This window comes from Chiloscyllium plagiosum, chromosome 30 (assembly GCF_004010195.1).
Source record: "Chiloscyllium plagiosum isolate BGI_BamShark_2017 chromosome 30, ASM401019v2, whole genome shotgun sequence".
Classification (NCBI taxonomy): domain Eukaryota; kingdom Metazoa; phylum Chordata; class Chondrichthyes; order Orectolobiformes; family Hemiscylliidae; genus Chiloscyllium; species Chiloscyllium plagiosum.
The window spans coordinates 32,288,441-32,314,090 of record NC_057739.1 but is presented as its reverse complement, the minus strand read 5'-3'; the positions used below and the strand labels follow the sequence as shown (position 1 = coordinate 32,314,090).

Below are 25,650 nucleotides of genomic sequence, written 5' to 3'. Positions count from 1 at the left end.
CAGATTCTTTTCAATAGGGCCCATATTCACTTTGACCCCTCTCTTGCTTGTAAGATGTTTAAAGTAGTGTTTGTTGTCAGTTTTTATATTCCTCCCTCATTTGCCCTTGTAGTCTATTTTTTGTCTTTCCAAAAGGTCAAATAACCCTGAATGTTAAGTTCCCAGTTTTGATATCCTTGTAACCATGTTTCCATAATGACTAGGAGATCATATTCATTTACTTCAATCTGCACCATTAGTTCAGCAGAATATTTATTCTGAATGCTTCATGCATTAAGGTACAAAGCCTAGAAGCTTGCTCTACTATCTAATTACCCTACTTTCTATTGTTTCCTTAGTGCAATAGGACATTCACAAATTCTATCCTTCCTTTACCTCTGGTAACAGTCAGTCCCATCACGAACCTGCAATCCTACTTTATTTTTTCGATTTTGATTTTCAAATTCACCATACAAAATGAACCTAAAAAACAACCTACTATTTAGTTTAAAGCCCTATCTACAGCTACGACTCTGGTCCCAAAATGATTCAGGTAGGGCGTGTCCCATTGAAAGTGCTCCTTCCTTCCCCAGTACGGTTGTCAATATCCCATGAATTTGAACCCATTCCTCCCATATCAATCTGAGCCATATGTTTACCTATTTAATCTTCTTGACCTTGGCTCAATAGCTTGAGGCCTGGATTGTAATTCAGAGATCATCATCTTTTTGGTTCTGCTTTTTAATTTAGTCCCTAGCTGCTTATATTTCCTCAGCAGAACTGCATTCCTCTTTCTACTTACAGTATATAGTTGATATCTATATAGATCACAACAATTGGACTTTTTCCCCTCCCATTTCAAGTTCCTCCACAGACCAGATGACATCCTGAACTGGAGCACCAGATAGGCAACACAACCTTCAGGACTCACATCCCTGGCCAAAGAGAACAGCGTCTATTCCCCTAACTATTCTATCCCCAACAAGAACTACATTTCTTTTTCACTGCCCTCTTGAATGGCTCCCTGTACCATGGTGATTTTGTTCATCCTCCCTACAGCCCCCACTCTCATCCACACAGGGAATAAGAATCTCAGACCTGTTAGACAGCTGAAAACTAAGGCTCCTGCAGTAGTACCTCCTGGATCCCTCTGTCTTATTCATAGTCACACCCTCTTGTCCCTGACCACTAACCAAATTTGAGGTAGTTAATCTAAGGGGTGTGATTGCCTCCTGAAACAACATCCAGTTAACTCTCCCACTCCCTAATGTGTCACTGTCTTGGAAGATCAGACTCTAGTTCTTCAACTCTGAGCTGGAGATCCTGAAGCAACTAACGCTTGCCACAGATATGATCACTATGAACTACAATGGGGTCCACCAGCTCCTCCAGCATGCAGGTGCAACATGTTGCCTGGCCTTGCAGCTTAGTTTTTAAATTAATGTGCAATTTGTTTAATTTCCAATTGGTCTTTCAGGTTTTAATTTATAAAATGTTTTTATTTACCCTTGATCTGAAATAAACCTAAAATAAATAGCAAAATTAGCAGTGATTACCAAATGGTGAACTTACGTTTTTTCTGTGAGGCCACTGTATTTGGTGCTGACCCCTAATCCTGTGCTTCAATTTATCATGTTAAAACACCTTAAGGTAGGAGCGAACAAAAAAGAAACAAAAAAAATCATCTCTTCCCCATGCATCAAAATCCCACACCGCTCCAAAATCCCATAAATATATACTCAGGTTATGTCTCACTCTGACTGTGCAAAGCTTACGGATTACAGAGGAACCTTGATTATCTGGAGGACCCGGGTGAGGAGTATTCAGTTCTGTTAGTCGAATGCTGGATAATCAATGCCAGATAAGTTAAGTTTGCGTCGGGACCTTGCGATCTTGTTTGGATCATCCAAAATTCGGTTAATTGAATGCCGGATAAGGGCTCTTCTGTATATGGAATGGGAATGGAATGCTCTACATGGAAATATGGTGGAGGCAGGCTCAACTGAGGAATTTGAGAGGTCAGTTAGTAGTTATTTGAATAGAAATGGTGTTCAAGGATATCGGGGAAAAGCAGGACTTTGGCATTAGATAAGATACACGTTTGAAGAGCTGCCGCAGACATGATGGACTCCTGCAGCATAGCAATTCTGTGATTCTGTGCATCACAGCTTCATAAATATCACCATCTTGGATGATGGAGCTCAGTGCAAATGGAAGAAAAAGGGCAGATTTTCAATCATCATCAGTTAGAAGCACAAAGTGTCACCTCCTGAGCTCTTTAGATCACAGATGCCAGACTTCAGCCAATTTGATTCAATCTATTTGCTGACGGCAATTGATACTGCAAATGTAATGGTCCCTGACAATTTTCCGCTAGTAGCACTGAAATCCTGCACTCTAGAACTAGCCAAAGGCCTGGTGAAGCTATTGAAAATCGTCAATGTATGCCCTGTTCAGAGTTGTTATTTCACACTTCTGGTACAGGTGGGACTTAAACCCAGACCTTCTGGCTCAGAGATAGTGACATTACCACTGCATCACAAGACCCCTCAAATCACAACTACATGAAGCCTCAAAATACTTTAGCATGAAGTCCTTTTGAAATGCTTTCACTAATCTGGAAATTCAGCAGCAACTTGCATGCAGCAAATTCAAACAACAGTGTGATAATTACCAGATAGTCTTTTTACTTTGTGACATTGTTTGAGGGATACATATTGGCCATCTGTCCAGGAATATCTTCCTTACTATTCTTTGAAATTGTGCAATGGGATTTTATTATTACACCCTTCCAAGCCAGGTAGAAGGGGTCTTGTTTTAATGTCTCATTTGGAAGATGGTACCTACAACATCACCACACTCACTCAGTACTACATTGAAGTGTCACCAAAGGTTTTTGTGCTCATATCCTGGAGTGGAATTTGAGAGTACTACTAAATGAGGCATTCAAAGTATGACCGCATTAAGATAAATTCTTAAAAATAATTATTATTAAAGACTGAAATATTTTATTGTGACTAAATTTCACATGCACAAATAGTTGAATCGATTCTGCAGTAAATGGTGAAATTAGTATTAGCCTTCAAAAAAGTCCAGCTGTACCTCATTCAATCAAATACAACTTTATTCAAACTTTTTGCAGTGGGAGTGGTGAGAGAGAGGACTGGGGGCTGCCAGGAAGCTAAATTAATCCTACAAAAACTTACCACGTGAATAGGTGCAGCGCACATTGAGCAGGGGTGGTCATGGGACAGCTGAGTTAGTGAAGTAATATATTTGGGCGGTTGCTTTGCTCGAAGTACTACTTAGGTAGTGTATCCCACCCATCCTCCTCTAATCAAAGCAAAAAGGTTCTGTGTGCTGATTCAGTAAGGTTACTAGGTTTTTTTTTCCCCAATAGTCTCTTTGTATGGATTTTAGGGCAGTTGCATGCTCCTCCTGTAGAATGTGGGAGTAATTGTCACAACTAGCAACCATGCTGACTTCATCTGCAGGAAGTGCACCAAACTCCAGCTCCTCGGAAACACCATTATGGAAATGGAGGTGGAGCTGGATGAACTTCAGATCACTTGGGGGGCAGAGGGGGTAGAGAGGAATTACAGGAAAGAGAAAGTAAAGAGTGTAGATGCTGGAGATCAGAGTAGAGAGTGTGGTACTGGAAAAGCATAGCATGTCAGGCAGCATCCGAGGAGCAGGAGGATTGACGATTCGGGCATAAGCCCTTCATCAGGAATGAGGTTTGTGGGCTGGGAGGCTGAGACATAAACAGGAGGGGTCTTTGGGGGGAAGGTAGCTGAGAATGCAATAAGTAGATGAAGGTGGGCGAGAAAGTGATAAGCTGAGGTGGAGGGTGGAGTGGATAGATGGGAAAGACAATAGACAGGTCAAGAGGGCGTTGCAGAGTTGGAGGCTTGGGACTAGGATAAGGTGTGGGGAGGGGAAATGAGGAAACTGGTGAAATCCATATTAATCCCATGTGGTTGCAAGGTCCCAAGGCGGAAGATGAGGTGATCTTCCTCCAGGGGTCAGATGGTTTGGCGATGGAGGCGGACCAGGACCTGCATGCCCTTGGAGAAGTTGGAGGGAGTGTGTTCAGGCATGAGGCGGTGGGGTTGGTTGGTGCAGGTGTACAAAGTGTTCTCTGAAATGATCTGCAAGTTGGCTTCCTGTCTCCCTGATGTAGAGGAGACCACAATCAGGTGCAATAGAGTTACAGGGAGGTAGTCACATCTCAGGTACAGGAGAAAGGTAAATGGGTTACAGTCAGGGACAGAAAGGGAACAGGCAGACAGTGCATGGAACCCCTGTAGCTGTTCCCCTCAACAACATGTTTACCATTTGGATACTTTTGGGGAGGAACGATTTACCAGGGGTAAGCCATGAGGTACAGGTCTCTGGCACAGAATCTGTCTCTGTTACTCAGAAGGAAAAGGGATGGAGGGTGCGGGGATGGAAAAAGAGGAGTAGAGCATTAGTCATTGGGGACTCCATAGTTAGGGAGACAGATAGGAGATTCTGTGGGTTGGTGTGTTGCCTCCCAGGTGCCAGGAGATCAGTGATGTCTCTGATTGTGTTTTCAGGATCCTTAAGGGGGAGGGGAAGGGAAAGCAGCGCCAAGTCCTGGTCCAAGTAGACACCAATGACATAGGTAGGAAAAGACGGGGATGCAAGATAGAAATTCAAGTAGCTAGGGTGGAAACTTAGCACTAGAACAAACAGTTATCATCTCTGGTTTGTTACCCGTGCTATGTACTAGTGAGGCAAGGAATAGGGAGAGAGAGCAGTTGAACATATGGCAACAGGGATGGTGCAGGAGGGAGGGCTTCAGATACCTGGATAATTGGGGGTCATACTGGAGTAAGTGGGACCTCTACAACAGAATGGTCTACACCTGAACCAGAGGGGTACCAACATCCTGGGGGGGGAGGTTTTCTCATGTTCTTCAGGAGGATTTAAACTAATTCAGCAATGTACTGGCAGGCAGGAATATAGTTTGGTTTGTAGTGTGTCTACTTCAATGCCAGGACAATCTGGAATAAGGTGGGTAAACATGCAGTATGGTTTGGTACCTGGGACTTCGATGTTGTAGCCAGTTCAGAGACATGGATAGAAGGACAGGAATGGTTGTTGCAGGTTCAGAGTTATGTTTCAGTAAGAACAAGGAAGGTGGTGCGAGGTGGGGGAAGGTGCAGCATGGTTAATCAAGGACAGTATTATGGTGGCAGAAAGGATGTTTGATGAGGACTTGTATACTGAGGTAGTATGGGCTGAAGTTATAAACAGAAAAGGAGAGGTCACCCTGTTGCGCATTTTCTATAGGCCTGTGAATAGTTTGAGAAGAAGAGGAAAGGATTGCAAAGATGATTCTAGATTGGAGCAAAAGTAACAGGGTAGTTATTATGGGGTCTTTAACTTTACAAACATTAATTGGAAATGCTATAGTTCGATGGCTCAGTTTTTGTCCAATGTGTGCAGAATGGTTTCCTGACAGTATGTGGACAAGCCAACAAGGGGCGAGGCCACATTGGATTTGGTATTGGGTAATGAACCAGGCCAGGTGTTAGTGGAGATAGATGAGGACTTTGGTGATAGTGACCACAATTCAGCTTTGAACTTTATGTCATCATTGTCTATTGGAATAGTGCCAGAAAACTGGAGATAAGCAAATATTGTCCCTTGGTCAAGAAGGGAGTAGAGACAATCCTGGTAATTATTGACCAGTGAGCCTTACTTTGGTTGTGGGTAAAGTGTTGGAAAGAATTATGAAAGATTGGATTGAAAGATTGGATTTATAATCATCTAGAAAGAATGAAGTTGATTAAAGATAGTCAACACAGTTTTGTGAACACAGGTTGTGCCTCACAAACCTTATTGAGTTCTTTGAGAAGGTGACCAAACAGGTGGATGAGGGTAAAGTGGTTGATATGGCGTATATGGATTTCAGTAAAGTGTTTGATAAGGCTCCCCACAGTAGGCTATTGCACAAAGTATAGAGACATGGGATGGTTATCTCACAGTTTGGATCTGAAATTGGCTAGATGAAAGACAACAGAGGGCGGTGGTTGATGGGAAATGTTCATACTGGAGTTAAGTTACTAGTGGTGTACTGCAAGGATCTGTTTTGGGGCCGCAACTGTTTGCCATTTTTATACATGACCTGGATGAGGACATAGAAAGATGGGTTAGTAAATTTGCACATGACACTAAAGTCGATGGAATTGTGGACAGTGTGGAAGGATGTTGAAGGTTACAGAGGGACAGAGATAAGCTGCAGAGTTGGGCTGAGAGGTGGCAAATGGAATTTAATATGGAAAAGTGTGAGGTGATTCAGTTTGAAAGGAATAACAAAAATACAGAGCACTGGGCTAATGGTAAGATTCTTGGTAGTGTGTACAAGCAGAGAGATCGCAGTGTCCATGTGTATAGATCCCTGAAAGTTGCCACCCAGGTTGTTAGGGTTAAGACGACGTATGGTGTGTTTGTTTTTATTGGGAGAGGGATTGAGTTTGAGCCAGAAGACAGGAGATAAGCAAATGTTGTCCCCTTGGTGAAGGAGGGAGTAGAGACAACCATGGTAATTATAGAGCAGTGAGCCTTATTTCAGCCTCACTTACTACTCTTCTGGTCACGTTGTAGCTGTACAAGACTGGCGTGGCTGTACTTGGAGTACTGTGTACAGTTCTGGTTGCCACATTATGGAAAGGACGTGAAAGCACGGAAAGGGTACAGAGGAGATTTACCAGGATCTTGCCTGGTATGGTCGGAAGGTCTTATGAGGAAAGGCTGAGGGACTTGAGGCTGTTTTCATTAGAGAGAAGGTGGTCAGGAGGCGACTTAGAGACATACAAGATGGTCAGAGGATTAGGTAGGGTGGACAGTGAGCTTTTTCCTCAGATGGTGATGGCTAGCATGAGGGGACATAGCTTTAAACTGAGAGGTGATAGATGCAAGACAGATGTCAGAGGTAGGTTCTTTACTTTAGGGCGGCACGGTGGCACAGTGGTTAGCACTGCTGCCTCACAGCGCCAGAGACCTGGGTTCAATTCCCGCCTCAGGCGACTGCCTGTGTGGAGTTTGCACGTTCTCCCTGTGTCTGCGTGGGTTTCGTCCGGGTGCTCCGGTTTCCTCCCACAGTCCAAAGATGTGCAGGTCAGGTGAATTGGCCATGCTAAATTGCCTGTAGTGTTAGGTAAGGGGTAAATGTAGGGGTATGGGTGGGTTGCGCTTCGGCGGGTCGGTGTGGACTTGTTGGGCCGAAGGGCCTGTTTCCACACTAAGTAATCTAATCTACTTAGTAGTAAGGGCATGGAATGCCCTGCCTCCAACAGTAGTAGTCTTGCCAACTTTAAGGACATTTAAATGGTTATTAGATAAATATATGAATGATAATGGAATAGTGCAGTTATATGGGTTTCAGATTGGTTTCACAGGTCGGCGCAACATCGAGGGCTGAAGGGCCTGTACTGCGCTGTGATGCTCTTTGATTTAATACCAAGTCTAAACAGTAGAACGGAAGTTCTCATCAATGCAAAAAATATAGATTACAGTCCAAGAGAAACAAACAAAGAGTGCATCCCATGAAGGACAGCAGATCCATGAACTACAACTTTTCAATTTCCCAAAATTTACATGCTTAACCTCTCAAATTTGCTGTTCATTTCAGTGAAAGCATGATCAAATACAACACTAGCAATATGCTGGCTATTGACATAAAATCAGGTTGGCATCAGATTACAGCTTTTCTCTGGAATTTCCTCGCTAAACTTCTGATTTTCTACCTGTCATTCTTTAATACACTTGTTAAGATCTAACATTAGGATCTATTAAGACTGTCAATATCTCAAAGCTCCTGCGAAGCACTGAGTAGCATATTACGACTTCATTGGCCCTCTCGGCTTACACAGACAACGTGCTCCTCACCTTTACTGACCTGTCTGATCTGGACAGGATGCATGAGTGCCAGTCAGTGTACTCAGCGGAGTCTTCCGCCAGGATCAACTGGGCCAAATGTTCCGGACTATTGGTTGTTCCATGTCGGGTGGACTCTCTGCTAGAGGAGTTACAGGGGTTCAGCTGGAGTACCACCCATCTCCTCTATCTGGGGTCTACCTTAGCCCAGTTGAGGAATCCTGGCCGGCAAACTAGCAGGAGCTGGAGGCCAAGGTCTCAGCTCGCCTAGGCCGCTGGACAGGACTGCTCAGAGTGCTTTCTTACAGGAGTAGAGTGCTGGTTATAAACCAGCTGGGGGCCAGCTTGCAGTAGTACCGGCTATTCCCTTTGATCCCTCCTCCTGGTTTTGTTGCTGACATCCAAAGAATATTGGTTCCCTTCTTCCGAGTCTCCCTATTGAGGGGAGCGGTCAGTCGCTGGTGTGCGTTTGCACCCATGGCAACTATCCACCTTCAGACCTTGCAGCGTTACCTTTACATTGAGTCTCCTCCTAGGTGGTGAGCCCTGGCAAGGAATTTTATTTCCCGGCAGGTGCTTAACCTCAACTACGACACATAGCTCCTGTTTATCAAATGTGACGGTCTGGAGGTTGCCCTTAAGACGCTGCCTGTCTTTTACCAAGACCTGATCACTGTCTGGAACATGGTCGAATCACATCATACCTACCTTCCGGCAGGAGTAGCAGCTGCTGTCAGGAAGCTGTTGCCCAGCAATCCACACCTCTGTTCTCGTTGGTTCGAGTGGCTATCGGAGGGGAGGGCCATGGCAGTGAGGGTGACCAGAGTCGGCAACGTGCTGAGTGGTTGGTGTCTTGACCGGATGCTGCTGCAGGATATAGTGATCAGGGCAGCAGTGGACATCCGGTTCGTGGCCACTGTCATTCGACGCCTTAAAGCGGCAGTGCTGAGACCAGACATAGTGCACCAGTTGGAGGATTCTCAGATGTGCAGTAGAATCCCGTCTGCGCTTACATCTGCTGGACAGAATTTCACATTGGCCCCAAGGTCCCGAACTACCCATAGGAACCCGTGTCCTACAACCGGAGCCGCCTCCGGAGTTTTAGTCTTGTCCCCTTCAGAGATGTAACATGGCAAACCCTCTATCGACTGCTGCTGCATACCATCAACCTCTTTTCCCTCATCCACCACACAGACACACCTTGGCATGCCCATTTGCCACCGAGTGGTAGGGATCCCCAGGGGAGGGCTCTCTACACGGGAGTCCTCCCCCTTTCACTCGGGGATCTGGGGTGGAGGGTGTTGCCCGCAGCGGTCCCCTGCAACTGCAGGTTGTGGTGATTCACGGACTTCCAGCCCAACTGCTTGTTCTGTGGTGCTGTGGAGTCCGTGGCCATGTATATATGGGGTGTGGGCATTTGCACTCTTAGTTTTCCAAAAAATTTTCTCTGCTTTTGGTTGCACTTCAGTCTCACGCTCCTGATCTTTGGGTACCTAGTGCGGGGGAGGTAGGTCAGAGGACCTCCTCGTGGGTCTGCTCCTGGGCCTGGCCAAACTGGCCATAAACAGTCCCAAGCAGCGGGCCGTGGTAGTGGTGGTGATGGGGTGGGGGGGGGTCATCGTGGCCGATTACCTGCCCCTTTTCTGTGGTTATGTCCGTGCCCAGGTGTCCTGGAGAAGGAGCATGCGGCGTCTACCAACACCCGAGGTTTTCAGAGAGAGGTGGGCACCGCAGGGAGTGGATTCTTTTATTTCCCCCTCCAACTCTATTTTGATTTAATCCCTGCCTTGCACTTCACTTTTGAAAAAAGGTATTACTACTTATTCAAAAATACATTTAATTTGACAAGTTTAAGAACAAGTTTGCCATCACGAATCCATATTATAAATTATTTTCAAAATCATATTGCAAATGTACAACTTCAATATCCAGGGCCACTGATCTTTAACAAAGATGCAGTATTAGTTGACATTAATTATTTCGAAATAAATCCAGATATAATAACAATGTTCAGACTTTTTCTTTATTTGATTCAAGATTGCCTCCACTAAGTTTAAAAAATATTGCCAATATACTTCAACTCTCACGAGATTCTTTTATCATCCACCTCTGTGTGCATAGTTAATGATTCAGTGTATCTGAAGCACAAAGCATTTGACTATAAGATATTTTGATATGGCATTAATATTAGTTTTTGTTTCTTTGACTGAAACTAATGACAAAACCAGAGGATCCTACATTTACCATAAAAAACTAAAATCACTTGCTTTCAGGTTTTGAAAAGGCTTACTTGTGATAAACACTGACTGAAGTGGTTGCTGTGCAGCATTCACTTAGTTACTGTCTTTTCAAAGAGTACAACTACTGTCAGATATGAATTTCAATTAAGTTTATTGTCAAGACATTAAGAACCAGCCAATTAACATATTTATTAAGTTGATTGAGCAGATGAATGTGATTTTGCTGTCAGCAGAATGCGTTTGATTGAGATCAAGTAACTTAAGGGTGAGCTTTGAAATGCCCTCAGATTTCCTTGAGAATCACTACATCTACACTTGAATGTTTCAAGTAAACGTACAGAGCACCATCATTCAAAGCACAGACTTCAACAATAGTATACTTACTGAAACTATTAAATTGGTTATTGTATCTGCACCACAGCCTCCCCCATTTAAAACCAGCATCAGTCACAAGTTATCTGTATTTATATCAGGGACTGTAACAAACTAAGGTTGAATTTAAATTTTGGGGTCATGTACCTTGGAGCAGTAGTTGCTAGAAGCTGGAATGTGATTTCCAACAAAGCTTAAACAGCTGTGCCCTCACTTTAACACGGCCTACACTCAGGAACTATCTTCATCCCCATTGTTATCAGTTCGTATTAAGGAGTCACTAAATTTTCAAGCCTCAAAATGGGTTCACGGTGTGAAAAAAATTGGAGTGCACAGATTTATACAAATTTTTTTACTGCAACCACTTGCAGTATTCATTCAACAGAATGTACGAGTTTCTTCTAAAATCGTACATGAGTTTAAAATAACTGATTAAAGTACAACTAAACCGCTGTTTTATTATGTTTGATTTTTATATCTTCCATTTTTGGTTTAGTACAGGGATTCAGTGTAGATCGCAATCTCATGAAAATGGAGCCAGAATTTTGCAGTTGCACACTCAAGACAGTAATGGTTGCCGTGGAGCTCTGTCAAAGTTCTAATGGCAGTGAGGGCTCTCTAAATTGCAGAGTCTTTAAAATAGTGACTGTGGACTAACTACCTGATGTTATAGACCTGAATTCTGTCCTGATTAAGATATCTTTTCTTAAATTAAAGACCCTGCATATTAAACAGCTTTCCCTGCTGCTGCTTCATGGTCCTGACCACAACCCTCGCAAGCATCCCTCTGCCACTCTTGCTTTCCATCTAACCCCCACTCACCATAAAGACCTCTCCAATTCTACCACTTGCCAGATATTTCCTCTCCTCACAAACATTGCTTCCCCCTCCCCATGGCCCACCACTGTCACAGGGCAGGAGTCTCAGCAACTTTTAAATGTCAAAATGGCATCATGATTGGAAAACATTTGAGAACCACTGGTCCAGTGTATAATGTTTGCATGTTACAGGGTACTGAACTAATAATACAATCCATAATAAAAGAGAGAATGAGAGAGAAGTTAGTTGATGTCAATTTTCCACTTAAATGGGTTAGTGAATCAGAAACTATAAGCTTGAGGCATTCAAAACTGGGCCTCAAAACTTAATGGTGCATAGCGAGACAGCATGGTTCAAATTGGTCCAAATTTGAGCAGCAACAAAAACAAAACCATCAGAAAATGTTCCTAAAAATGTAATACAACAGTTGAGTTTCTCTAACCCAGATGATCTTCTGCAAGTGATCAAGTTCAGCATTCTGAAAGGATTTAATTAGAATTTATTAATCAGGTTATGCTAATGTTGATTTGTTTAATTAGTTCCATTATGGACAGAATTTTGAGTTAATTTATTGTGCTAAGTTTGTAGATTAGATAAGTTAGGCTGTGTTTTCCTACCCTCAGTGACTGTTCACATTTAATTAATTTCAGCAGCAAGCTTTGAGAGTTTTAAAGTAAAGTTTATTTATTAGACTGGGACTGCCATAGTGTTAAGGGTTTAGATGGAGAGGAATTTGTTAAGTGTGTACAAGAAAATTTTCTGATTCAGTATGTGGATGTACCTATGAGAGAAGGTGCAAAGCTTAACCTATTCTTCGGAAGCAAGGCAGGGCAGGTGACTAAGGTGTCAGTGAGGGAGGAACTTTGGGGTCAGTGACCACAATTCTATTAGATTTAAAATAGTGATGGAAAAGGATAAACCAGATCTAAAAGTTGAAGTCCTAAATTGGAGAAAGGCCAATTTTAATGGTATTAGGCAAGAACTTTCAAAAGCTGATTGGGGGCAGATGTTCGCAGGTAAAAGGATGGCTGAAAAATGGGAAGCCTTCAGGAACAAGATAACAAGAATCCAGAGAAAGTATATTCCTGTTAGGGTAAAAGGAAAGGCTGGTAGGTACAGGGAATGCTGGATGACGAAAGAAATTGAGGGTTTGGTTAAGAAAAAGAAGGAAGAAGAAGAAAAAGAAGTAAGGTAGAGACAGAATAGATCGAGTGAATCCTTAGAAAAGTATAAAGGAAGTAGGAGTATACGTAAGACGGAAATCAGGAGGGCAAAAAGGGGACATGAGATAGCTTTGGCAAATAGAATTAAGGAGAATCCAAAGGGTTTTTACAAATACATTAAGGACAAAAGGGTAACTAGGGAGAGAATAGGGCCCATCAAAGATCAGCAAGGTGGCCTTTGTGTGGAGCCGCAGAAAATGGGGGAGATACTAAACTAGTATTTTGCATCAGTATTTACTGTGGAAAAGGACATGGAAGATATAGAATATAGAAAAATAGATGGTGACACCTTGCAAAATATGTCCATATTACAGAGGAGGAAGTGCTGGATGTCTTGAAATGCATAAAGGTGGATAAATCCCGAGGACCTGATCAGGTGTACCCTAGAACTCTGTGGGAAGCTAGAGAAGTGATTGCTGGGTCTCTTGCTGAGATATTTGTATCATCAATAGTCACAGGTGAGGTGCCGGAAGACTGGAGGTTGGCTAACGTGGTGCCACTGTTTAAGAAGGGTGGTAAGGACAAGCCAGGGAACTATAGGCCAGTGAGCCTGATATCGGTGGTGGGCAAGTTGTTGGATGGAATCCTGAGGGACAGGATATACATGTCTTTGGAAAGGCAAGGACTGATTAGGGATAGTCAACATGGCTTTGTGCATGGGAAATCATATCTCACAAACTTGATTGACGTATTTGAAGAAGTAATAAAGAGGATTGATGAGGACAGAGTGGTAGATGCGATCTATATGGACTTCAGTAAGGCGTTCGACAAGGTTTCACATGGGAGACTGGTTAGCAAGGTTAGATCTCACGAACTACAGGGAGAACTAGCCATTTGGATACAGGACTGGCTCAAAGGCAGAAGACAGAGGGTGGTGGTGGAGAGTTGTTTTTCAGACTGGAGGCCTGTGACCAGTGATTTGAACGTGAGCACAAGAGGTATACAGTTAGTAAGTTTGCAGATGACACCAAAATTGTCGGTGCAGTGATCAGCAAAGTAGGTTACCTCAGATTACAACAGGATCTTGACCAGATGGGCCAATGGGCTGAGAAGTGGCAGATGGAGTTTGATTCAGATAAATTGAGAGTTACTGCATTTTGGGAAAGCAAATCTTAGCAGGACTTATACACTTAATGGTAAGGCCTTAGGAAGTGTTGCTGAACAAAGAGATCTTGGAATGCAGTTCATAGCTCCTTAAAAGTGGAGTCGCAGGTAGATAGGATAGTGAAGAAGGCGTTTGGTATGCTTTCTTTTATTGGTCAGAGTATTGAGTACAGGAGTTGGGAGGTCATGTTGCGGCAGTACAGAACATTGGTTAGGTCACTGTTGGAATATTGGGTGCAACTCTGCTCTCCTTCCTATCAGAAAGATGTTGTGACACTTGAAAGGGTTCAGAAAAGATTTACAAGAATGTTGCCAGGGTTGGAGGATTTGAGCTATAGGGAGAGGCTGAACAGGCTAGAGCTGTTTTTCCTGGAGCGTCAGAGGTTGAGGAATGACCGTATAGAAGTTTACAAAATCATGAGGGGCATGAATAGGATTAGTAGGCAAAGTCTTTTCCCTGGGGTCAGGGAGTCCAGAACTAGTAGGCATAGATTTAGGGTGAGAGGGGAAAGATATAAAAGAGACCTAAGGGGCAACGTTTTCACACAAAGGGTGGTACAGGTATGGAATGAGTTGCCAGAGAAAGTGGTGGAGACTGGTACAATTGCAGCATTTAAAAGACAGTTAGATGGGTATATGAATAAGAAGGGTTTGGAGGGATATGGGCCGGGTGCTGGCAGGTTGGACTAGATTGGGTTGGGATATCTGGTCGGCATGGACGGGTTGGACCGAAGGGTCTGTTTCCATGCTGTATATCTCTATGATTATTTACAATTTAAAATCACCTGAGTTTCTTTTTGTGGCTTACTTTCTTTGATAAGTTGAGTCTTTAGTTGAAGTGAAGTTGTTGCAAAGCACAGGATTCTTGAAAAGCTGTGAAGTTTCTTGTAGGTGAGTTTCCAGGAGGTTCGCTCAGGTGAACTTGAAATTGCAACAGGAAAAAGGGAATGCTTCCCCCACTTTCAGGATATTGCTGTTTAGATGACTTGCAACCAGTTCAATGGCATTCTGATGGAGATTATTTTCAAGAGCATTCAGTCCTTTCCTCACCAAGTGGCTTGTACAACTCCAAAAAATGCTTTGTTTTTAAAAAGAAGGGTTGGTATGCTGATTACACATCCTATGTTCTCATTGGACTCCGTAATATTCATCCAGTCCAGTTTGGATGAGGGACCATCATATTATAAATGGAATCCACTCATTTGTCGAACACATACTGGGTTTTAATGTGAAATAGAAAGACAGGCTGGCTGGAATGTTCTAGCTCTTTTGTTGATGGTCCATCCTAAAGAAAGGAACATGTGAATTCTCTGGATGGCTGTAATGGCCATATTTAATTAAGAGTTTGCTCAAAACTCAGGAATGCCTACAATTTAAAATGTCAAAGTTATGATTTGCACCAGCTGTTTTAATAACCCACTTCTGTTCAAAATGTTAAGACATAACTGTAATGTACTGATCATGATTGTTCAATGATGCAAATAAAGTAACTCACCGTTTACATCAATCCTGAGGTTCTGACCGACTGTCCAACTACAGCAAAAATAAACTAGAGCAATTTAAATCACGTGTCGAGTAATGTTTGAAGCAGGTATGTGATGGGAAAAATCTGAGCACACAATGGCATTTTTCACATGGTACAAGTCACAGATCATACCACAGCAGGCAACTGATGTCAGACATTTACCAATTGCTTTTAGTTCAGCAGAAAGTTTAATTTTATCTTCTGAAAGGTTTAGGTGTGCCTGGTCCCCTGCCTCAGAAGAATGGCCTCTGTAAACAAATTATATTTGGCTTTGGTCCCCTGATTTCTGGGAGGATTCAGTTGTATTGGAGGCTGTTCAGATGAGGTTAACTACGTTGATTCCAGAGATGAGGAATTTATCTTAAGAGAAAGATTGAACAGTTTAGGCCTATACTCCTGGAGTTTTGAAAAATGAGAGGTAACTAATTGAGGTACATAAGATGCTAAACAGGCTTGGCAATGTGGAGATAGAAAGAATGTTTCCTCATGTGGGGCAATCTAGAATGAGAGGTCATAGATAGCAGATTTAAAACAGATGAGAAGAAATCACTTCTCTCAAAGAATCAGTGAATCTGTGGAATTCACTATCAGAGTGTGGCAGATACTGGGACATTGAGTAAATTTGAGGTGGAGATAGGAAATAGGTAGATTTTTAATGAATAACAGGTTGAAGATTTATGGAGTGTGTGCAGGAAAGTGGTGTTAAGAGATTGAGATGAGATCAGCCATGATTGTATCAAATGGTGGAATAGGCTCCTGCTCCTTGTTCTTACGGGGAGATTGGGTTTCATACAGAATAGTCTCATTCCATACCTGTGCTCTTAGGTTGTGCATCTCTTCTGCAATGTTTTGGAAAACAGCAGCAATAGAAGAGCCAAACTTGATAGAAGTTAGATTAGCAAAAGGTCGCCATTACAATGAGTGATTTTTAAAAAAATCACCAATGAAACATTGAAGGCTACATGGAAGCATGTTCAAAGTGAAAATGGATACAGGATGTAGTTCATGTTCTCATATTAGCCCATTATAACTTATAGAAGCTCCCATGTACTGTTATTATAGCTATATTATCAATGTAGTTTATCTAATTAAAGCTCGGTTAAAATGTAGAAAAACAGCGTATAAGACATAAGAAATAAAAACAGGAGTGGGCCATTTGGCCCCACAAGGTTGCTCCATTAGTCAATAGAATCATGACTGATCTGACATTCCTCAGATGCACGTTCCTGCATTTTCCCATAACCCTTAAGACTCATGCAAAACATTCCAAGGGCAGCACACAGCAAACTTTGAAGACAACAAGTCTGTTAACTTTGCTATTCTGGAACTGCATGCTGCATTCTCAGAAAGGAAGTCCAACATTTAATTCATAAGTCAGACTTAATTAAATTGGAAACAAAAACAGAGTACAGGAGAAACACATCAGGTTTAGCAGCAACTGTTGAGATTAAAAACTTTGAGTCCAGTGACTATTCATCAGAACTGAATTCCCTACAGCAACAAGAGCTGCAGGTGTAATTGTATTCTAAAAACGGTTTTCCTAAAAGAAAGCCTGCAAGATGAAAGAGTTCAGTTCAACTTGAATGTTACTACCCACCTCATGTTAATGCACTAACAAAAAAGTTTGGGGGCTACTACTAAAGCAAAATTAAGAGAAATGAAAAACAGAGGACCAAGCCCACAACTCAATATCACCCTTTCATGAAAGCTCTGGTCCAACCCTCACCCCACCCTTCTTACCCCACTCCCAGTGCCAGAATGCTGTCAATGTTGGAGCATCAAATTAAGAGGAAGATGGTTAACAGTAAATCAGGGGTAGAGGAGAGGGGTGCACTAAAATTTCTGTAGAGTTTACACTGGGAAGCAAAAGACATTCATTATATCATCAAGCTGAAGCAATCAAGACATGGATGGGCTGAGACAGTATCAGAATTGAGTAGTGTGCCATTATGACATGAAACAGGTATACAGCAATGTTGCAAATAGGTTTGTTCAGCTTCACACAACTGCCAAGGAAACAGTGGCCAAGGAATAAATTTATGGTTGGGTTCAAAAATAATGGTTTCAGGTTCCCATTATTTTACTGAAGTAAATTTATGCTCATCCATTACAGGATATTGACAAGCAATGTCACTAATCAGAGGCAGTGGACGAATTAAGAGAGTTGGTGGAAAGAGAATATAGTGGCACAAATGTACACACGGAGTTTTTGGATGATAATCAGCACAAAATGAAGGCAGCCAAGCACAGACCCTTGGGTTATTCTGATATATGGAGTTAGAAAAGAAGCACTGCATTGAATTACTGGTTCCATTTTTATCAATTGAACTATTGGCAATGTAACGTTAACTATTATAAACATGCAGTATCTCGTTTCTTATTTCAGTTGAAGATTTTCAAAAGTTCATTGTGTTAAATTCTTTTTAATACCCTCAATTTTATTTCTCTTTCAGTCTTTCTTTGTGCACTATGTAACATTTTAAATATAGGTTTCTATGTTTTTGTGCAGTACGCATCTTCTTAATCAATGAGATTGGAATCCAGGTCATAATCAAATCCCTGGATGACCTGTTTCACTCTCTCATATAATTAACAACTTTATGATTATAAAGTTTATGAAATGAAGTTCATATGATTATTATATTTTCAGAAGGGAGCTGTATATTTAGGGTCAAGTGATTTGTTCTATCTCCTTGAGAATAGGCATTTTGAGTTGAACAGAAGAAGGTGCAAAGTATTTCCACATGGAGACAGTGGCAGCAATCGCAAAGTCCATATACCAATCGTTCTGCTATAAATGCTCATTTCTTTAATGTGATTTTGTTGTAACACGATTGATGAATTGGGAACACTATTTCTAAAGTGCAAACTTTTAAACCGTGTTGTGGTTCTGTTCGCCGAGCTGGGGATTTGTGTTGCAGACGTTTCGTCCCCTGTCTAGGTGACATCCTCAGTGTTTGGGAGCCTCCTGTGAAGCGCTTCCGTGATGTTTCCTCCGGCATTTATAGTGGTTTGAATCTGCCGCTTCCGGTTCTCAGTTCCAGCTGTCTGTTGCAGTGGTCGGTATATTGCTCCCAAGCACTGAGGATGTCACCTAGACAGGGGACGAAACGTCTGCAACACAAATTCCCAGCTCGGCGAACAGAACCACAACAACGAGCATCCGAGCTACAAATCTTCTCACAAACTTTTAAGCCGTGTGTTGGCTGCAAACCAATTGCACTGCCAACATTAAGTGCTCTTTCTAAAGCATGATTTTTCAATAATGCAAGTTGCACAAGAATGCAACCATCGCATTATAGAAGAACTACCTATATATCCAAGATAAAAAGGAAGTTTAGGTCAAAAATAGCTTATTAACATTTCTATTTAGATAAAAATTTGGCTGCATTTGCTCACACCAATGTGTGCACTATTTACAACTTTCATATTGTCAAGTTGTCATGGGAAGAGGAAGCCATTTTTGAGATCAGATTACACTTCACTACAAATCAATGAATCTCAGACAGACAGTATTTCTGTGGTGGTCAGTCAAGAGGAAGACTACCTGATGTTTTGGGCTATCGCAGGCAGATGTGTGAGGGATATAGTCTCTAGTTGAAGATTTCTGGGAGATTAGTCCTGGCAAGGATGGAGGAAGAAGCAAAATAGGTTTTACTGCTGGTAGTGAATATTTGAAACAGTCAAAATTGAGGAAGGCATGTGGTCATTGTCAATGAAAGACACTAACAAAGTGGGGATATGGGAATTCATTCAGAGCTAGTCAGCAACTGTAAATGGTTTGACAAAAGGACTGTAGTTCTGCAGTGTAATTAGTTATAAATATACAAAGGTGAACATTGCTTTATCTAGTTTAAGGCAGGGTGGGAAGAGGTATAGTCCAGGTAGCTGTGGGAGTTGGTAGGTTTGAAGTAGATATCAATGTTGAGTCGGTCACCAGAAATGAAGTTGGAGAGGTCCAGGAAGGGGAGGGAGGTGTCCAAGATCATCCAGGTGAAATTGAGATCGGGGTGGAAGGTGTTCGTGAAGTTGATGAACTGTTCAACTGTTCAACCTCCTCGTGGGAGCACAAGGTGGTGAACATACAGTCAGTCATCAGTGTAGTGAAGGGAATGGTGCCGGAATAGCTGTGGAAGACTGACTGTTCCACATAGCCGAAGAGGCAGGCATAGCTGGAGACAATGTGGTTGCCCATGGCTACCTCTTTGGTCTGGAGGAAGTGGGAGGATTTGAAGGAGTTGTTGTTGAGGTTGAGGACCAGTTTAGCCAATCGAATTAATGTGTTAGTGTAAGGTTGGGTCGAGAGAGGAAGAAATAGAGGGCTTGGAGGTTTTCGTCAAGGCCGATGGATATGTACAGGGACTGGATGTCCATGGTGAAGATGAGGCGTAGGGGGCCGGGGCAACGAACATCACGGAGGGGATGGAGGGTGTGGGTGGTGTCCCGAATGTATGTGGGGAAATCATGAATAAAAGGGGGAACAGAACAGGAAGATATGCAGAGATAAGGTAGGACAGGAGCAGGCTGAGACAATGAGTCGACCGGGGCAGTCAGGTACGTGACTTTTGGGTAGGAGGGAGAACCGGGTAGTGTGGGGTTCCCAGTCTATGAATTTGGATATCCCGCACCTCCTCCGCCACTTCCACCATCTACAAACAGACCTCACCACCAGGGAGGTATTTCCTCCCCAGACCTATCTGCATTCCACTCCCGGCACTTTCCACTGCCACCACAAGAAATGAAAAACCTGCACCCACATCTTTCCTCCATCCCCCACCACCATCCAAGGCTCCAAAGGATTCTTCCACACTCGACAGGTTTACTTGTACTTCCACACACATCGTCCACTGTGTCCGTTGCTCTCAAAGTGGACTCCTCGACATTGGGAAGACAGGACATCAACTTGCGGAACATTTCAGAAAACATCTCTGGGACACATACACTAAACAACCCCACTGCCCTTTGGCTGAACACTTCAACACCCCTTCCCACACCACTAAGGACATGCAAGTCCTGGGCCTCCTCCACAAAACTCTAGCCACCTGACACCTGGAGGAAGAATACCTCATCTTCCTGCTTAGGAACCTCCAACGACAAGGGATCAATGTGGATTTCACCAGTTTCCTTATTCCCTGCCCCAAATTTATCCCAGATGCAACCTTCCAACTCAGGATCACCCTCTTGAGCTGTCCCACCTGTCCACTCCACCCTCCTCTCTGACCCATCACCTTCACCTACCTTCTGCTCCTCCACAGCCCTACCCCCCCCATACCATTTATCTCTCAGCCGCCTTGGGCCACCTTCTCATTCCTGAAGAGCTTATGCTTGAAGCATCAACTCTCCTGCTCCTTGGATACTGACTGACCGGTTATGCTTTTCCAGCACCACACTCTTCGACTCTGATCTCCAGCATCTACAGTCCTCACTTTCTACTACAGCAGTAGCACTGTTGCATTTGCAAAAAAACAAACTGCTTTCACGGAGATGCCCAAGTCTGCATGACCCAGTTTGTGGGTGTAAAATCAATTTTGCATTTGAACCAATCTCAACACATAACTTGCCTACAACAGCCTTTGTGCTCCTTCATTTTTCTGAAAACTTTCTCAGTGTTGCAGAGTTGTAAATCCACTGGAAAACCTCATCAATTCAAGTGGAGGATTCGTAAAGGAGAATTTGAAATCAACACCATTGCCTCCAGAAAAATGAATTCAGCCAACTATAACCTACCTCAGTGTGCAAAGTGACTAACTGCATACCACATTTGGGCAATGTGATTTTTTTTCTGAAATTAACTTTTATTTAGCCAAGATAACAGCCTGCAGAGTTATGTTTTTCCCCAGAATTGGTGTATGTTACTTTTCAAAAAGGGTAGTTGCACAGTTTACTTCTTAATGTTAATAATCTTTACATACATGTTTTGTTCATAATAAACTAGTTCTTTGTTACTTAAGGAATTGAGCTGATTTGTTTCTGATACTGGAGATATATACAAACACACACAGTCTATTATATATTTAATTGCAGTGGAGTGAGGCAAGAAAAGGGATCAAATAATCCCTTGTAACTTGGTGGTAATATAATACATATAATAAAGCAACCTTCTGTTGCCTTCTGAATACATTAAATAGAAGAGAAGGAAAAAGCCAAAAAAAGCTTATTTCAAACACAAGAAAGTTAATGCATACCAGAAAAAGTATTTGTGATATGAATGTTATCTTAACTGGGGCACATTTACAATCATTATAAATGATTGTAAATTCCTTAAAAAAGGATTTGAAGCTACTAAAGAGATGACATTTAAAAAATGTGATACTTTAAGAACGAACTAATTCAATTTTTTATTGCTTACAATTACTTTGGCATTCATTGATTTTCATCTAAACATAGAACTCCATCAGTAAATAGAAAATTGCTTTCTTTCAACTATTCTTCAAAATTTTTATCCCCGAAGCAGAGGTTACAAAACTAGACCACAAAATAATTATTAGTCAAGCATAAATATTAACTAGAATCAAAATCCGAAGATAAACTAGCAGTACATTTGATTCAGGCATAGAACATTACTGGAGATATACCTGGATATTTGTTGACTTGACCTGAGCTGCTAACTTCACCATCATGAAAAGACGATCCGTGCCAATAGATATCACAAAGGTGGCGACGCCCTGTTGGAAACTGGAACACAAAGTACAATAGTTGAGTTTTTAAAATTTGTGGGAAATAGTTACTTGACAGCTCAGAACTTAAACACTGCTAAAAGACAAAGATTAAACTTTTCATCTTGCACCTATCAAAACTGACACACAAAATTAAAACTTGAAAAGGGAACAGCAATTTATATAGCATGAGAAAAGGGTGCAGTTTGCTTAACCATGATTGGCATGGAGATGCAGCAGAAACGGTTAATTGATTATCTTATTTAGCTGAAAACACCTCATACCTGTGAGATAGCAGCACACTGACAAAATCAGTCTAAGAGGAATACAACAACAATGGAATGTTTCCATTACACTTTCCTCAGTTAAAAAAGGCACGATATATGAACAAATTCCTTGTGCCTATAAAAGGATAAGATCCAAACTGTATATACACACCAGTAAATTCTAGCATGCGAGACAATGGCAGCAATCTCCAAAAGTCCTGTTTCATTAACGCGATTGACGAACTGGGGACACTTTTTAAAGTGCAAACTTTTAAAGTGTGTGTTGGCTGTAATGCAGTTACAATTGCCAACACTAAGGGCTGTTTCTAAAGCATGATTTTTCTATGTAGGTTGCGCAAGAACACAACCATCGCATTATACAAAAACTAGCTGTATAAAATTTAATCAGATTTACACAGTTAGCAGTTGGCCAGGACCTTATATACAAAGTTGCCAGTAGGGTTGATCAGGTTGCCCATCAAACTACGGGAATTGCAATATGTATAAATAACCAGTTTGCATAGAACATAACAGTGCAGCACAGGCCCTTTGGCCCCCAATGGTTCTACAGGTCGGTGCAACAATCTGACGCCCATCTATCCTACATTATTCCATTTTCATTCATATGTTTATGGAATGACCATTTAAATGCCCTTAAAGTTAGAGAGTCTGCTACTGTTGCACCACTGTAGGGGCGTTCCACTTTTAGTGATCTACGTACCTGGACACCGATATCTCTCTGCTCATCTACACTACCAAGAATCTTGCCATTAGGTTGGTACTCTATTCCCGTTACTCCTTCCAAAGTCAATCACCTCATACATTTCTACATTAAACTCCATTTGCCACCTCTCAGCCCAGCTCTGCAGCTTATCGATGTCCCTCTGTAACCTGCAACATCCTTCAGCACTATCCACAACTCCACCCACCTTAGTGTCATCCACAAATTTACTAATCCATCTTTCTACACCCTCATCTATAATCAATCATTTTTATAAATGACCAATATCAGTGGCCCCAAAACAGATCCTTGCGATATAGTAATTGAACCCCAGGATGACCATTTCCCATCAACCACCACCTGTCTTCTTTCAGCTAGCCAATTTCTGATCCAAACTGCCTTATGTTTGTACAATAGCCTACCATGGGGAACCTTATCAAACGCCTTAGTGAAATCCATATACACCACATCAACTGCTTTACCCTCATCCACCTGTTTGGTCACCATCTCAAAAGAACTCAAAAGATTTGTAAGACATGACCTACCCTTCAGAAAACTGTGTTGACTATCCCAAATCAACTTATTCCTCTCCAGATGATTATAAATCCTATCCTTTATGATCTTTTCCAACTCTACCCACAACTGAAGTAAGGCTCACTGGTCTATAATTACCAGGGTTGTCTCTACTCCCCTTTTTAAGTAAGGGAAACATTTACTATCCTCCAGTCATCTGGCACTATTCCTATAGACAATAAAGATCTCCTTCCTAGCTTCCTAGAGAATCCTGGGATGAATCCCATCTGGCTCAGGGAATTTATCTATTTTCACACTTCCTAGAATTGCTAACACCTCCTTGTGAACCTTAATCCCATCTAGACTAATAGCCAGTACCTCAGTATTCTCCTTGACAACATTGTCTTTTTCCTGTGTGAACAATGACGAAAAATATTCATTTAGCACTTCCCCTATCTCTTGACTCCATGCACAGCTTCCCACTATCCTTGATTGGACCTAATTTTTCTTTAGTCAGTCGTTCTTTTATTCCTGATATATCTATCAAAAGCTTTAAGGTCTTCCTTGATCCTACCTGCCAAAGACTTCTCACATTCCCTCCATGCTCGTACTTTAACATAACAATTATGTACCGGTGAACACAGGATTTCAATAAGTGGTAATAAAAAAACTCAGTGGCTATTTGCTCAAAATAAACACTGAAGAAATAAACCTCATTTGATTGCTATATTTTGAATTGTTAGGTTCCCTTCTTGAGATTCTTACCTGCTTGATGCAACTGCAATATGTCAAATTCTGTTTTTATTTAATTACCAGCCTTTGGAGGATCACTTAAAATGCTTCATGATGCTTGTGGAGCAAATCAAGCGAGGGTCCCAGAACAAGAGAACAGTCCTCCCTTTGTACAGGGTTTTACATCACAGTCAGTCATGCACGCAAGACAACTCCCTGCTACTCCCCCAGAGTCCCATGCCACCCAAAAACAGTGAGTGATTAGGTTATTTCCTAAAACAGTAGCAGAAACAGAGTTTGATTAAGTGGTCACATCCTGCCTGCCAGACAGACAGAAAAATACACCACCTCCGGGACATCTAATTTCTTACGTATCTGCAGAACAAATTAACCCTTTAACATGTCAGAATGGCAACTTTGCATTGCAGTATTGTGCAACAACAAAACAAATTGTTGCACAATACTGCACTCCAAAAAGTGTGCAGCTGCAGATTCAGATAAAGCAATAAGAGACACAATGTGCACACAGCAAGTTATTTGTGGATAAATTATGGCCAAGATATCAGGAGAATTGGAATCCACTAAATCCACCTGGAAGACGACAGACAAATCTTAACATTTAAATTTCAAAAACATCGCACTTCTTGTCCATTAACTATATATCCTAAGCAAATCTGGGCAGTCCTGGAGACAGAACATGCAGTTATCTACTGCTACACTCGTGGCTTCTCCAGATGAGAATACTACAAGGAATAGAGTTCATAAGAACATAAAAATAGCAGAAGTAGGCCATACACCTCTCCTTGTAAGGCTGCTCCAATAAGATCATGGCTGAACTGACTGCGGCCTTGCTTCCACCTTCCTGAGTTGATTCCTGACTTCTTTATTCATTAAAAATCTGTAAAATTTAATCTTGATGCATTCAAATTATCCAACTTGCATTGCTCTCTGTAAATGAGAATCCTTTGGAAGACATTATTCTTCTTCTGTTTTAATGGGAGATTTCTTAGCGTCATAGAGATGTACAGCATGGAAACAGACCCTTCGGTCTAACCTGTCCATGCCGACCAGATATCCCACCCAATCTAGTCCAACCTCCCAGCACTCGGCCGATATCCTTCCAAAACCCTCCTATTCATATAGCCATCCAGATGCCTCTTAAATGTTGCAATTGTACCAGTCTCCACCATGTCCTCTGGCAGCTCATTCCATACACGTACCACCCTCTGTGAAAAAGTTGCCCCTTAGGTCTCTTTTATATCTTTCCCCTCTCACCCTAAACCTATGCCCTCTAATTCTGGACTCCCCGACCGCAGGGAAAAGACTCTATTTATCCTATCCATGCCCCTCACAATTTGTAAACCTCTATTAGGTCACCCCTCAGTATCTGATGCTCCAGGGGAAAAAAGCCTCAGCCTGTTCAGCCTCTCCCCATAGCTCAAATCCTCCAATCCTGGCAACATCCCTACAAACTTTTCTGACCCCTTTCAAGTTTCACAACATCTTTCCAATAGGAAGGAGACCAGAATTGCACGCAATATTCCAACAGTGGCCTAACCAATGTCCTGTACAGCCGCAACATGACTTCCCAA

At 42.1% G+C, this 25,650-nt stretch overlaps 1 protein-coding gene across 9 annotated transcripts in view; it reads right to left on the bottom strand.

Annotated features, from left to right (window-relative positions):
* ttll11 (tubulin tyrosine ligase-like family, member 11) overlaps nt 1-25,650 on the bottom strand; it is a 217,538-nt gene that overhangs the window by 185,835 nt on the left and 6,053 nt on the right. For 7 of the 9 annotated variants that reach the window (XM_043720257.1, XM_043720259.1, XM_043720260.1 and 4 more), the window contains exon 2: nt 21,746-21,845. In XM_043720257.1, coding sequence (XP_043576192.1) covers nt 21,746-21,845 — 100 coding nt within the window. Of the gene's footprint in view, nt 1-4,811; nt 4,817-14,453; nt 14,931-21,745; nt 21,846-25,650 lie in introns of those variants that run through there. The other 2 variants (XM_043720264.1, XM_043720265.1) reach the window with 2 other exon arrangements.